The sequence below is a fragment of the Pinus tabuliformis genome, chromosome 4_1, assembly GCF_031772625.1.
Source record: "Pinus tabuliformis cultivar Carrire ecotype Pingquan chromosome 4_1, CPIR1, whole genome shotgun sequence".
Lineage (NCBI taxonomy): Eukaryota > Viridiplantae > Streptophyta > Pinopsida > Pinales > Pinaceae > Pinus > Pinus tabuliformis.
The window spans coordinates 83,099,785-83,113,395 of record NC_142303.1 but is presented as its reverse complement, the minus strand read 5'-3'; the positions used below and the strand labels follow the sequence as shown (position 1 = coordinate 83,113,395).

The 13,611-nt window shown below is 37.5% G+C and overlaps 1 protein-coding gene across 2 annotated transcripts; it reads right to left on the bottom strand.

The window, feature by feature from the left end:
* Nucleotides 1–5,856: 5,856 nt before the first annotated feature.
* Nucleotides 5,857–8,564, bottom strand: LOC149174292 (pentatricopeptide repeat-containing protein At3g26782, mitochondrial-like). Of its 2 annotated transcripts, XM_089419290.1 has the most exons (2): nt 7,684–7,818; nt 5,857–7,504 (listed from the first exon to the last, which is right to left on the bottom strand). In XM_089419290.1, exons 1-2 carry the CDS (start codon nt 7,687–7,689, stop codon nt 6,317–6,319), a joined length of 1,194 nt encoding a protein of 397 aa, XP_089275416.1. In that variant the 5' UTR covers nt 7,690–7,818; the 3' UTR covers nt 5,857–6,316. The 2 variants fall into 2 exon arrangements, with proteins under 2 accessions (XP_089275416.1, XP_089275415.1); XM_089419289.1 differs by having other exon boundaries at nt 5,857–8,564.
* Nucleotides 8,565–13,611: the final 5,047 nt, after the last annotated feature.

Here is a 13,611-nt window from a genome sequence, read left to right as displayed (position 1 = left end):
GCCGATTCCTCGCAAAACTCAACCGTATGATCCTCCTCTTTGTAACAAGGAATGCCACGACCTCTACAGATTGTTGCACGTCGTTATACTCATAATTGTCACAGAATTATGAAGGAGCTCTCAAAAAAATATAAACAAGGCCTTTTGTGCTGGACTGAGGGTTCGGAAATTTCATTTTGCTTCTGGAGTAAAGATTGTCACTTTTTGTACTTTCTCTCTGGCCTGTTGTATACCTCTGGACCTGCTCAGTTAAAATCCAACTTTAATGAAGTGTCCATCTTTTAATTTTAATGAAGTGTTAATCTTATAATTTTTTTTACTACATGGCAAGTTAATTTCTATTTCTGAAATTGTTTTTATAATTTTGTTTATCATATTCTTTGCCTAAATTGATGGATGAGATACCAATAGATTTGACTCTATTAGTTATTATCTTTTTACATTATGTATACATGTTATCACTGACATGTGCATGGATGTTACAAGTAGTATTGAGCTTGTTTCAAATAATTTGATTTGAACCTTTGTAACTTTAGGAATGAAACAAAAAACAATTGTAAGACTATTTGAAAGATATTTTCTTTTATTCATGTAAATATTTTATTTAAATTTGGATCCTTTTATATGTTCTTGGAATTTTTGTAGATTTTGTATTTACAATTATGTTTTCACTAATATTTTTTCGACTAATCTTGAATTGTCAAATTTACTATCCATCTTTCATTTCCATGAACATAAGTTTAAGCCTAGGCTTGTATATACATCAATATACATAGAGCTAAAATTGCATTTAGAATAGACTTTATTCACTGTGTTTTTTTCATATTTTCAAAATGTACAAAAAAAATATGCTTTCCTCAAATCAAATCTCCATTCATTGGAGCACACTTCATAAAGAGTAAACTAGTCCCAAAATAGGATAAGAGTCTAATAGGGACTTTGGCCGTCAGTTCCTCCTGTGTTGAGTCAGGACATTTCTAGGCTTCAACACAAAATAAACTCAATGAAATGAACACTTGATTACATGGCTTCATAGACAAGATACATGACTAGAACCGTTTGAGTATAATATGAAGTATGTGGTTGTTACATGACCAAATCTTATGCCTCTCCCCACGACATACTCAAATAAGCCCCTTGACCACCACTATAAACATTTTGTCCAATCACTAAGATGATGAATGATTAGCAATAGATAAATCTCATCATGCATACAACCATCCATGTGCATAAGATAGAGCCATCATCTAGCAACAAATGAAGTGATAGCAGCAGTAACCAATCATCATCAGATATGAAATAGTAAGTAATAATAGCATATAGCCATAACATAAACTAAGCAACATAAAACTCCATTATGTAGCAGAAACATAAATACATCCCATGAATTTGCAGTATAAACATATCACCATCATCTCACATCATCCACAATGCATCAATCAATACATCTATATGATGATAGCAATAAGCATGTAAAATATATGTGCACCTCAGGCTATTATGGCATCGAACCATGGATCCATGAAACAATAAATCTTATCAGAAAAACCTCCAACTAGTACTAACATATCATGTCACTAGTAATCATCAAGCCACATATGCATAATGCCAACAATTTAGCAACAACTAATAGTCGTCAACTCGGGCTAGCAGTAAACTTGTTGCAAGATTTGTCAATAGCAAGACCAACAATAATTATTCATCAAGAGATCTATCAAAAGCACCATAAACATAGTAACAACAACTAAACTCCTCAATGGTGCCAACCAACAAGACATAGGTGATTGATCATGCAATAATGTGACCAATACATTGCATCATATGTGGCAAAAAACGGCAACAATAGAAAAAATCATAGGCATGCATATGAAGCATAAATACCATCAACATAGTTGAATACAAAATTATCTCATTTGCAAACGTATTGAGGCTTCTAATCATTGAACTAATGAATGCTCAAAATGACCATGAATCTAAAAATAATCAACTATATGCAACTCATATAAGACATATAAACTTAAGGCAATTCCTCTCAACCTCTAATAGATCTTGAAATGACTAATTTTAGATAAATATATCATCAAGAGAAACATAGAAACCTCATCCAAACAATCTCATGGACCAAGATGCCATCAATAAACATCTTGAAAATGAAAGCATGTGAGATGCCCTCCCTGCACATGTGCTATCTCTGCAACAAATCTCTGCAACAAACAACTGTTGGTGCTACAAAATCATGACAACCATCTACAACATAATTCTCATCCAAACTTTCCAATATGGAAACACTTTTAATAATCTGTATGCAATCCATAATTATACCATATGCTCCCTTAAGACCATGAAGGCCTCAATTTTTAGTGGGAGTGCTTTATTGCTCCTTTCTTCTCCAGATTTTTTGAGGTTGATCTTTGGCGTGCATATTCTTATTTGGCTTCTTGACTAATTGGCTTTGCATGACTTTCTTTCTTTGATTTGATTTCCTAAAACACGTGGGAAGCTTGCAATCTTTGGCCTTATGACCCACATTATCATAAGCATAACATCTAATGTGCCCAAGAAATGTAGGGAAATGTTTAGATCTTTTGTTGATTGGATTTCTACTCCTTGCTCCATATGTCTTACAATCAACACTTTTATGACCAAAATCATTACATAAGAAACAATACCCATAAAAGAAATTTTTACACCTGAACACTGATGGGACTGATGTTTGAGGAACCTCCTTTGGCTGTTTATTTTGCTTGAATTGATTTGTATTTTTGTTTCTGCAATTTTCTAAAATGTTCCCAAATTTTTGATAGCTAAAACACTTAACATTTCTCAAATCTCTCCTTGGCACATTTTTGGGCTCTTGACTTGGCACTCGATTTTGTTGGCAGTTTCCTTCATTAATGCTTGAAATTTCTGCTTTGGGCTCTTCAATTGTAGCCTCATTTTTTATTGCAGCAAGAATAGGAACAACAGTAGGCGCAACATGCACTCACGGATGAAATTGCGCACGTACAAGCTTTAGATCTATCCCAGCAGCTGGCATGAAGTAGACATGGTGAGCAGTGTTGTCGATCGCATGCAAGGGATTTAGTAGCATGCATGTCATTGTGCACACGCATGTGATCCAACCCATTCAACACACTCACCAAGGCGAAAACAAGAAGTAAGTCAAACTTGAGTTGAACATGTACTTCAGCAAGTTGATGCACATGACCACCAGCACACACTTGAATATCAACACAGACAATATGCATCAGTGTGTTTCGGCTCAGCCACACCCAAGAAGACCATACGCATGTTAGCAGACGAGTTGGATGAAGGAGCCGAACCAATGCACCAGTTGCAACAGAGGCAAGAGTTCGCTTTAGCAAGATGTCACCATGGGGTGCATGCACACCATCATGGACAACCAAGCTTGGCATCAGCACACCACCTTCACCATCACAAGCATGTCAAAGAGTTGGTCTCATCGCAATGGACTGAGTGTCAGTGGTGTCTTGCATGGCTTGCTCAAGCCATTGTGTCTCACATGGGAACATGTGCATTGTAATGTTAAGTCATGTCAAGTGTAAGTCAAGTGTCAATAGTTGGATGTAATAGTCATAGAGTAGATGAAGAGTCATGAGGGTAACTGTCACAAAGGGGAATGTGAAGGGTCACCCCACCCTTCGCTATAAATTGTCCCTCATAACTCATTGTATAGGCTTTTGGTCAGCGAAGCTTCTGACAAGACTATCTTGGAAAGAGCTTGGATAGTATTGTAACATGCCTTGGCTTCTCCACTGCACGGAGCTGGTTCATCTCTTTGGAGGAGCAGGCAGATGTGGTTGTAATGTTCCACTGTTGGGGCTAGCAGGTTTACATGGATGTATTGTATGATTGGAACTTACATGTCTCTATATAATAAGAGGCAACACGTTTTCATGCATACGTTGTTATTGTAGTTGGACTGTTACAGTTGCAGTAGCAATGTATGTTGTTTAACTTACGTAGTTGTGTATGAGCACTTTTGTATGCAATTATATGAACCTTGTTGCAGATGTGTTGTTGTTTTAACCATCACTTTGGATTGCCGGACTGACCTGCTTTCCAACTTGTGATGCATCTTCGCTTGTGTGTTCCCTTCCCAGCTGAGTACACTTACAGGTTGCCAAGGGGCACACTCATCTCAACCCCACTGTGTTAGGAACCTCTCATGCGCCTTCCTTGACTCACTGCAATTGTCACACCCTTACTACTGACAGGGTTATCTTACTTGCCTCTGTGCGACATCGCGGTCAAGGCATTGCTTTATGACCCACTGCTGGGACTCCTACATCAAACGGGCTGAGGTCTAATTGGGACTTCTTACTAGGGAGATCCCCTTACATGTTGGTGGGTCCAACACTGTCAACACAACCCTATAAACAATCATTACTCAAAGACAAAACACCTTAGCAATTAGCATTAAAGTTATTTCAACTGTATGAAATCATCTTATGTGTTGGACAAGCGACCCATGAATTGGCTATTCCAACCCAGTCCAATATTCTTCTAATATTCCATGTGTCTTGTCCAAAAAAGGTTGTGCAATCAAAGTGCAAGGTGCAAACCAGCTTTACCAAAACCTTATGAGGATGAAGAAGGCCCCATTTGGCTTTAATCAAATGCAACATTAGATACTAGGAGGCATCAATTGCGCTAGCATACAATTAATGAAGTATGGGTATAGTGAAGAGACATGCCACTTGAAGATGCCATATGGGAAACAACCACGATTATGCAACAATTTCTTCATCTTCAACCTTGAGGACAATGTTGATTTTGCAGGGGGATGACATGTTAGGATATTAGGTTGACCCCCGTCCTTTAGGCTACCGAGGAGTTAGTTAATTGTTGTATGAGGACATCCTATTTAAATATGGTCTATTAGATAATAGTGGATAGTTATTTAATGTAAAAGGGTCCATTTTATAAAGCCTACTAGGTAATTGGTACCCATTAATTTCAAGACCACAAGTAGCTAGGATTTTCGCTATCGAAAAGTTATTTAAAGAGATAGGAGGCTATGAAATGTTTGTCTTGTGTTGTATTTAGAGCTCTACTCGATAAAAGGTCACGCCGCCATAACAAGGAAGTGAACAATATTTCCTTCTTTTGATTATCTTAAGACAAGGGTATCTTTTACATCTTTCATCCTATTGTCTCTTGTATATGGTTATTGCAATTATGTTCTCTATATATTGGGTTGTATTCCATGTTAAAGTGTTAAGGAACACTACACAAGCTAATTCATATATCAATCTCCTATCTCAAGTGGAGGATCAATATTGGCACCTTGAGTTACTTTTGCACATCCAATGGCTTTACTAGTCTCTCTACATTATATTTTCAATGATTTAGCAACAATTCATCGAACTTCAACTTAGACTTAAGCTAAGTTTGTTATAAGAAACTTCACAATCATTTACATGTTAAGTTTCAAAAACATAATTAAAATATGTTACTCTCTCTTTCATATACTCTGATTTCTCTCTCCCAAATACTGCTTTAAATATACACAAATTTCATGGCTTCGGCACATTTTTCCCTCCAATGGTTCACTTCATGAAGGCCAATAAATACCGTGCCCTACATCGTTATGTATTTTGAATGAATATCTAAACCCTAAACACGAAAAGATATTCAAAAAAGATATGCTTAAACAATGGTTGTAAGTGTGAAATTTGTGAATTTTTAAATGCATGTTGCTTGCATTGACTAGTATCACCAATAATCCCCACAAGTGCGCAATAGATCAGTTTAAATCCCTTACAATTATTTCTTGTTTGACAATCTTGGAGATGAATAAAGTGGCATGATGATAGTCCCCATGTGATGATATGGCAAAGAAAACAGCAAGGATGATGTACATCAAATATAGGTTACACAGAGCCAAACCAACAAGAGTAGATGATCCACCTATGGGAGGTCAAAGCCAGATGAGTAACGTAACAATTCCCAACATCCACATAAGGGCTATTGTCTCTTCCACTTTTCATTTGCAGAAGAACGTAACGCAAGACGTAAGTTGTTCTGTCCCAGGGGGCATTTCACCTTCTGCACGTTTTAATAAAAAGTTATATTCTTCTCTCTCTTCCACACTCTGGTACATATAAATTTCATAACTTCAGCTCATCTTATCCCCCTATATGGTCATTTGATGGCCAATAAATCTCATGGCCTGCCTCATTAAGTGCTTAGACTAAGCACCAGAATATATCCCAAAGAGATATAAAGGTAAACAAGGGTTGTAGGCACGAAATTGTAAATATAAAAGTCCTGTTGCTTGCTTTGAGTAGCATCACCAATAATCCTTACAAGAACAGAATCCATCCTTAAAATGATGGAAACGGTTTAAATCCCTCACAATTATTTCTCGCTTGACAATTTTGGAGATGAACTTAGTGGCACTATGACAATCCCCACATACGCGAAGGTTTTTGGTGATGCGAACGGGAGTCCCAGGACTTGTGTTTATAAGCCCAAAAGCTATTGCCAGCTTCTCACTATGAGTGCCAAGCATATGTTCCTTAATTTCCTCCTCCACATCATGCAACACAAAGTTTGTGTTTGGCACATATCCTGCCTCGACCATCTTCCCAGCCAGGGAATCTAACATTGCATAAATCTGCCCAGACTGTGGATGTGATCTATCTCCTACAAGGAAAGCATGCACCTTGCTATCTACTTCAATGAAGCTGCACCCTGGTGTCTTTTCCAAACCCCGGTCTTTCATCATCATTCTAAGATTTTTCACATCACCCCACCTGCCCGCTGTAGCATAGATATTTGACAGCAGCACATAGTATCCAGAATGTGCAGGGTCTAAATAAAAAAGACGTTCTGCTGCAATTTCTCCCAACGTGATATTGCAATGAATTCTACAGGCACTGAGTAGAGCTCCCCATACACCAACATGAGGCTCTAATGGCATCTTCTTGATAAAATCATGTGCCTCATCCAAATGCCCCGCACGGCCAAGAAGATCTACCATGCAGGAATAATGTTCCACCCTTGGTGCAATGTGATAATCTCGATTCATAGAATGGAAATACTCCCAACTCTCATTTATCAGACCTGCATGACTACAGGCAGACAAAACAGAAATGAAAGTAACATCGTTCGGCTTGACACCTATCTCTTGCATTTGGGAAAACAGTGTAAGGGCATCAGCACCATGTCCATGCATTCCATAGCCTGAAATCATTGCGCTCCATGAAACAACATCTCTTTTAGGCATTCTGTCAAACAACTTCCGTGCAATCTGAATGCTCCCGCATTTGGAATACATATCAATCAGAGCAGTTGCCACAGAAACATCAGACTCAAATCCACTTCTAATAATGTAGTTGTGGAATGACTTGCCTTGCTGCAGAGCACCCAGATGGGAACATGCAGGGAGCACACCTACCATGGTTGCCAAATCAGGTTTGATGTCTGACATTAGCATCTGATCAAAGATTCTCAGTGCCTCCTTCGCACGTCCATTCTGTGCATACCCGGCAATCATTGCATTCCATGAGATAGCATCTCGCTTAAACATTTTATCAAATAATTGACGTGCAATCCCTAGTTTCCCACACTTAGCATACATGGCAACAAGAGAATTGCACACAGAAACATCTGATTCAAATCCAATTCTAACTATGTAATCATGTATCTGCTTACCTTCATCTATAATTCCCAAGTTGGCACAAGCCGAAAGCACGCTCGCCATGGTTAACGGATCTGGCTGCACATCTGCAATCAGCATCTGCTGAAAAATTCTCAAAGCCTCGTTAGCATGCCCATTCTGCACATACCCAACAATCATAGCGGTCCACAAGACGGCATCCCTCTCGGACATTTTGTCAAACACTTGGCGAGCATCCTCTGTACACCCACATTTCACATACATGTTTATCAGAGCAGCTCCTACGAAGACATTGGATTCAGACTCAGTTTTCAAAACATGGTAATGGATTTCCTTTCCCTCTTGCAGAGCTGATAGCTCAGCACACGCTTTCAACACAACGGGAAATGTGAAATTATTGGGTTGAACACCAAGCTCTTGCATTCTGTGATACAGTGAGAGGGTTTCCTCGTGTTGCCTATTTCTCGAACATCCTATAATCATAGCATTCCATATAAAAACATTTCGCTGGCATATTCTGTCAAAGATCATGCGTGCATTTTCCAGATTGCCGAACATAGAGTATTTGCTTACCAGTTTAGTTTCTAAGAAAATGTCCTGGTGATATCCAGTGATGAACATGTAGGCCTGGAGTTGCTTGAGTGTTTTTATGTTGGTGATTGAACTCAGCAGAGAAGAATATCCCCTGTAGTCGACTGGAACAGCAAAACCATTGGGGGTGGAGTGTTGTTGGATATTGAGAGTGGTGGAGTGTGATATGCAGTTTGGGTTCTGCGATTTTGTATGGATTTGCATGTTGAAAGTGTAAGTCAACATGGGTGTTAAACATTGCTCTATAACAAGAAACATACAGCATAAATGCAGATGATGCTGGTACGAAGGAGAAGGCATCATACATTGTTTGAAATCAGGAGAGTTTCATAAAACCATTTAAGTGACCAATATTCAACTTGACCTGGTTAAGTTTTTCCAGAACCAGATGCGCTTCCACGAAATGAACGCACAGGGTTCTCCTGCAATGTTTTTCTCAATCAATTGGCGTTTAAATTTGTTAAGCATCAAGCTTGCTGAAGTTCATATACCTGTAAACATTTTACTCTGATGTGGTGGAATAAAGATTAACCTCATAGTAAAATATATATTTTCAACCATTATGTCCCTTCAATGTGGTGGAATACAGATTAAGCTCATCTGAGAAATATATGCTTTTAACAATTATGTACTCTCAAGTTGTATCATTCAATAAAATTAATGAATCATAACATATATAAGATTATTTCTAATATATGAAAGGCTTTAATTATACATGTAAATACTTACAATTTAACTTTGAATGGTGAAATCTTCTAGTAAGGCTAAGGTTTCTATAGTAGGGCTAGAATATTTAATTAGTCAATTTTTTGGACAACTTAATTGAAGGATACACTTTTGGGATTATTAAATATGGGATTTTAGATATTTGGATTATTAAATAATGGAATTTTAGGTTATTTTATTTATAATTTAAAAGAGGGAGGTAATGGTAATGTCTCAAAAACCTTAGTTTTAAGGCAAAAGTGGATGAGAAGGACTTACTAAACCCAATTGATGATGAAAAAGGTAATTTGAAATAATCTCAAACTTTGGAGTTAGTTTTTTTGTCAAATTTACTGAATATCCATATAACGATCTTCATGTTCCAGCTCAAGTAGTCTTAATAAAAGAATGTTTCAAAAATATAAGGGTAAAGGAAGGTTTATCTTCTTCTAAAACTAAGGATAATGGATTATTACTTTTGAAGTCCAATTATCTACCTATATAGTCTTGAAGTCATAAGTCCATATGACATAGCGGAACAATTTATACTCAAGAGTTGGGAGAAACCATAAACATGATTCTTACAATGACCACGGAAAACTTTGTAGAATTCATGGGTGCAAATTTGGGCTTTAAAGCATTATGTGAAGGTCGAAAAGAGAGGTCAATGCCATAGTCCTTTGAGAAAATAGCCTTAAAGAAAAAAAAGGAAGGTGATAATAAGAAACGAGGCAAAAGTAAACACAATTGTAGGGAAGATTTAGAAGTTGTGTGAGTATTAGAGTTCTCAAGAAAGGCTTTTATTGGGAAATCCTACAAGCATTGCTTGGTTGCAATTTATGTCAATAATTAAATGCAAAAATGTTAGAAATCGGTTATAGGCAGTGGCCCTATGTTTTATATTATGACAAGTGGGTCATTGATTTTTCTATTAAAAAGATGCATACAAGATATTAAAGGTGAAATGTTTATGGGATTCTTCCTTCCTTTCCTTGAATTCTTTGCATGCATCTTTTGATTCAAGGTCCAAATCAATCTCAAATTTTCAAATGAATCTAAATTTTAGGGCTTCCCTTGGAATTTTGCATAGAAAAGTTGCTAAAATAACTAGGAAAATAAATTGGAGAATTTTATAATTGTTGATCCATCTTACAAGATTAGTTCTTTCAAGATGATGGCTAAAGTATTAACAGAAATTGATGTGAAGGATGGTTTCATGGATAGTTTGAACATTGAGATGGGCATCAAAACCCATAAGAAAATCCTTAACTATTCCAATTTCCATTCAAGTGTGTGCGATGTCATATGCATGGACATATTACAAGAGACTATACAAAATCCTTTTCGAAGAAGATTTGAAGCAGAAAGCTTGAGAAGGAGAAGGTTCATTTAGTTAATGAAGAGGTTTCTCAAGAGGTAGAACAATCTAGTTCAAAGGATGTCAAATAAGCAAATTCTTTGGTTGCTAACAAAGAGAACTTTGTGGACATTGATCTAGATCAAATTGTACTCACTTCAAAGGAAAATATTTAAGAACTGAAAGTCCACCCGAAGTGGATACTTTGAGGCTAATATACTCACTTAAGCTATCAAATAAGGCTATAAGAGCAAGTGGTATGTATCATATTAAATCCTCCCCATATTTCACTAGTAATAAAGAAAATAGTAGCGTGGGGTTTGGGTCTTCTAAACAAAACTTAACAAATTGTCCTATAAATCCCACTAGGAACTTAGGAGGAACTTAAGGTGTATGCCCTAACCAAAGAGCCTTTACTTCACGTTGATGATAAGGAAAACTTTGGAGCCATCTTAGGTTTTGTCTCCAGAGGAATTTTGTTTAATGAAACTACAAATTTGGAGGGGGCACTAATTCCATCTTAGAAATATCACCTGATACCAAGAAAGTGGGAAGAGGATTGGATGGAAATTCCTTGGGGGTGTTTGGGTTTAATGAAAATAGAGCTCCCCAAAAAAATTCATGGTAAGAAAATCCTATATTTAAATTTCTCAAATGAAGGCTTGCAGAGAGGTTCAACAAAGTAGACAAGTCAAATTACTAGGGTCCTTAGAGTGATTCAAACCCATGAAGGGGTTGGAAAATGATAATAATGTCCCTAAACATTATAGGGTTTAGTGATCCCTCTAAGAGGCTTTCCTTATATAGACTGACAAAAAAAAACAATATTCTTATCCATGAATCCATGGGGAATGGGGGGAAATCACTTGGATGCTGAAATCCTCTTTAAAAGTTTGAAATTTTCTTGTTATTGATGCTAGCATTTTATCCAAGGGAATAGTTACAAGTGGAGTCAAAGTGTTTCTTTGATAGATACTATTGTGGCTAAATCTTGCGCCTTGCAGCACAAGGTAAAGATTAACCTCCTAGAGACAGCCTCGAGTTGATTTTAGACCAGTGCTTAGGACATCTTGGGTAGAGGAGTGCTTGTGAAATGGTTTGAAAGGGGTGTGCAGCACTCCAACTGTCACGAAATAGAGATGGTGGTCAGAGGGTTTAACTCCAGTTCAGTGTGCCTTTAATGAGGGAAATTAGGCTAATTTAAGGATTTAAATGCAGGGGGTGTATGAGACAACTTTAAAGAGGGATGGCTTCTTCTTCTGCTGGCCTATAGATGGAAATGGAATAGTTTGAACTGAAATTGTTGTGGCGATGAAGAAAGGTAGGAGAAGGAGGATATCAACTAGAGAAGGCTATGAAAAGAGAATCTTCAGTTATTGATTTCTGGCAGAAATATGAAAGAAGAATAAGGTGGAACGGGAGCTACAGAGGGAGTTCTATAAAGACTTCAAGCTATGTATGATGGGTACCAGACTCTGCTAAATAGTCAAGGGTAAATTTGAATAGTTATAGGTGTTGTAAATTGTTACTTAACATAAGCAAATCTGGAAAATAGGTGTTGTACTGTTAGTAGGCAACTTAAACAAATCTGTAACTATGCAGGTATTGTTGGCAATCTCACAGCGAAGGTAAATCCACAAATGAGCCAGAAGTAAACATAACTTCCTTTATATTTTTAAGAAATGAAACATATTGAAATGGAATCACAAAGGGAGGGCTTACTATACATTCACATGTTCGGAATCAATAAAAGAAAATTCCATATGCATTAAGGTTCAATAACCAGTCCTTTATTAAGTCCTCAAGTGAGTTAAGCACTCATTACAAGTAGATTGAGTTAAATCAACTCACAGAGATCAGCCCTCGTGGGTCTGATAATCTCTGCAACCAGAACTCCCAACTCCCAAAAAGAAAAACCCCCTATTACATATCGCTTCGACCCTTTTATAAGAGTTGAAGGGGAGGCTTTCATTAATGTTTACAAAAATCCAAGTCTGAGCCCTCAATTGTCACGCAGGACGAGCTGTTGTGGCTTTGTCAAGCTCTGCCCCCCGAAAAGTAATTACAACAAGGTTAAATTCCCCTTTCAAAAAATTCAATCATTAATACAAATAGGACGAGGATTGAGAAAGGAAGGAGAAGGTGTCTTGTTGATGTTTCAATGGAAGCCACTTGTTAAGCCATGTTCTTGTTGTTTTGAGCTTCCTTCGGTGGTTTGATGGACGTTCAGTCATTTCAACAGTGAAAATATGTTCAGCGCCGACTGATAAGGCATGACAGGTCGTCTTTCTCTTAAGTATGCCCATACTTCATTAATTTCCAGCAGCTGTCCCCTCGATCTGTGAAAAGCTCTTTGTGCAGTGTTTTATCTTGGTCGCAGGCTTTTAATTCAAAACAGGCAGATGTGCAGCTTTGCACATGACAATCGGTGAACAAGTCAGTTTTTTCTTTTAAATAAGTTTCAGCCGCCTTTGATAGCCCCTTTTATGAATTTCTGCATATGACCACAAGTGGAGGCCAAGAACCCATCTGTAAAGCGCTTAAGGATCTCCATAACGTGCGGGGAAGGCTTTTTCCTAATATCATAATGAAACCCTTATTGGCAGATTTCCTAAACCCGGAATATTCATAGATTGGAGCTTATAATTTATCGCATCAACGATAAACCCCGCATATCGCAATATCAGCCCCCACGCGGTCTTTGAACTATTATAAATCGTCGATCGCCAATTGCAATATGCAGAATTGCAATCGGCCTTTTGAACCGTCGATAAATCTCAAGTCTGAGCCTCTTCATTTTACCAATGGTTGTTGGGATGGGGTCCCCTAGGTCAGTTTAGGGGTTAAAAACCTAAGTTTTGATGTATTTTCTGTAAATGATGTAAAGTCTCCGCAATTTGTGGTTGCGGAGTGCATAGATGATTAGGATTCAAAGGGGTTTTAGCCCCTTGTTTATGTATAAATAGGTGTGTCTTAGAGAGTCTAAGGGAGGAATAGAAGATAATGGAAGATGTAATGGGTCAATAGAAGAGAAGTATTAGCACAGAGAAGTGGATCAGATAGGAGAGAAAGGCTCTGCAGCTGAGTGCACAGAGGCCTAGGTAGAGTCAACAGCTGAGTGCGCAGGGTAGTTTTGAGTCTATATTACCGTATTGAAGATCAATAAAGAAGACTACTGAAGAAATATTGTGTATATCTTCTTATTCCTATTTACCTTTTTCTTACGATATATGATGTGGATGAATAATGTATTTATGAAATATTGATCTAATGATGCGCGATTCACTTGAATAAGCCTTAATAAATGTAC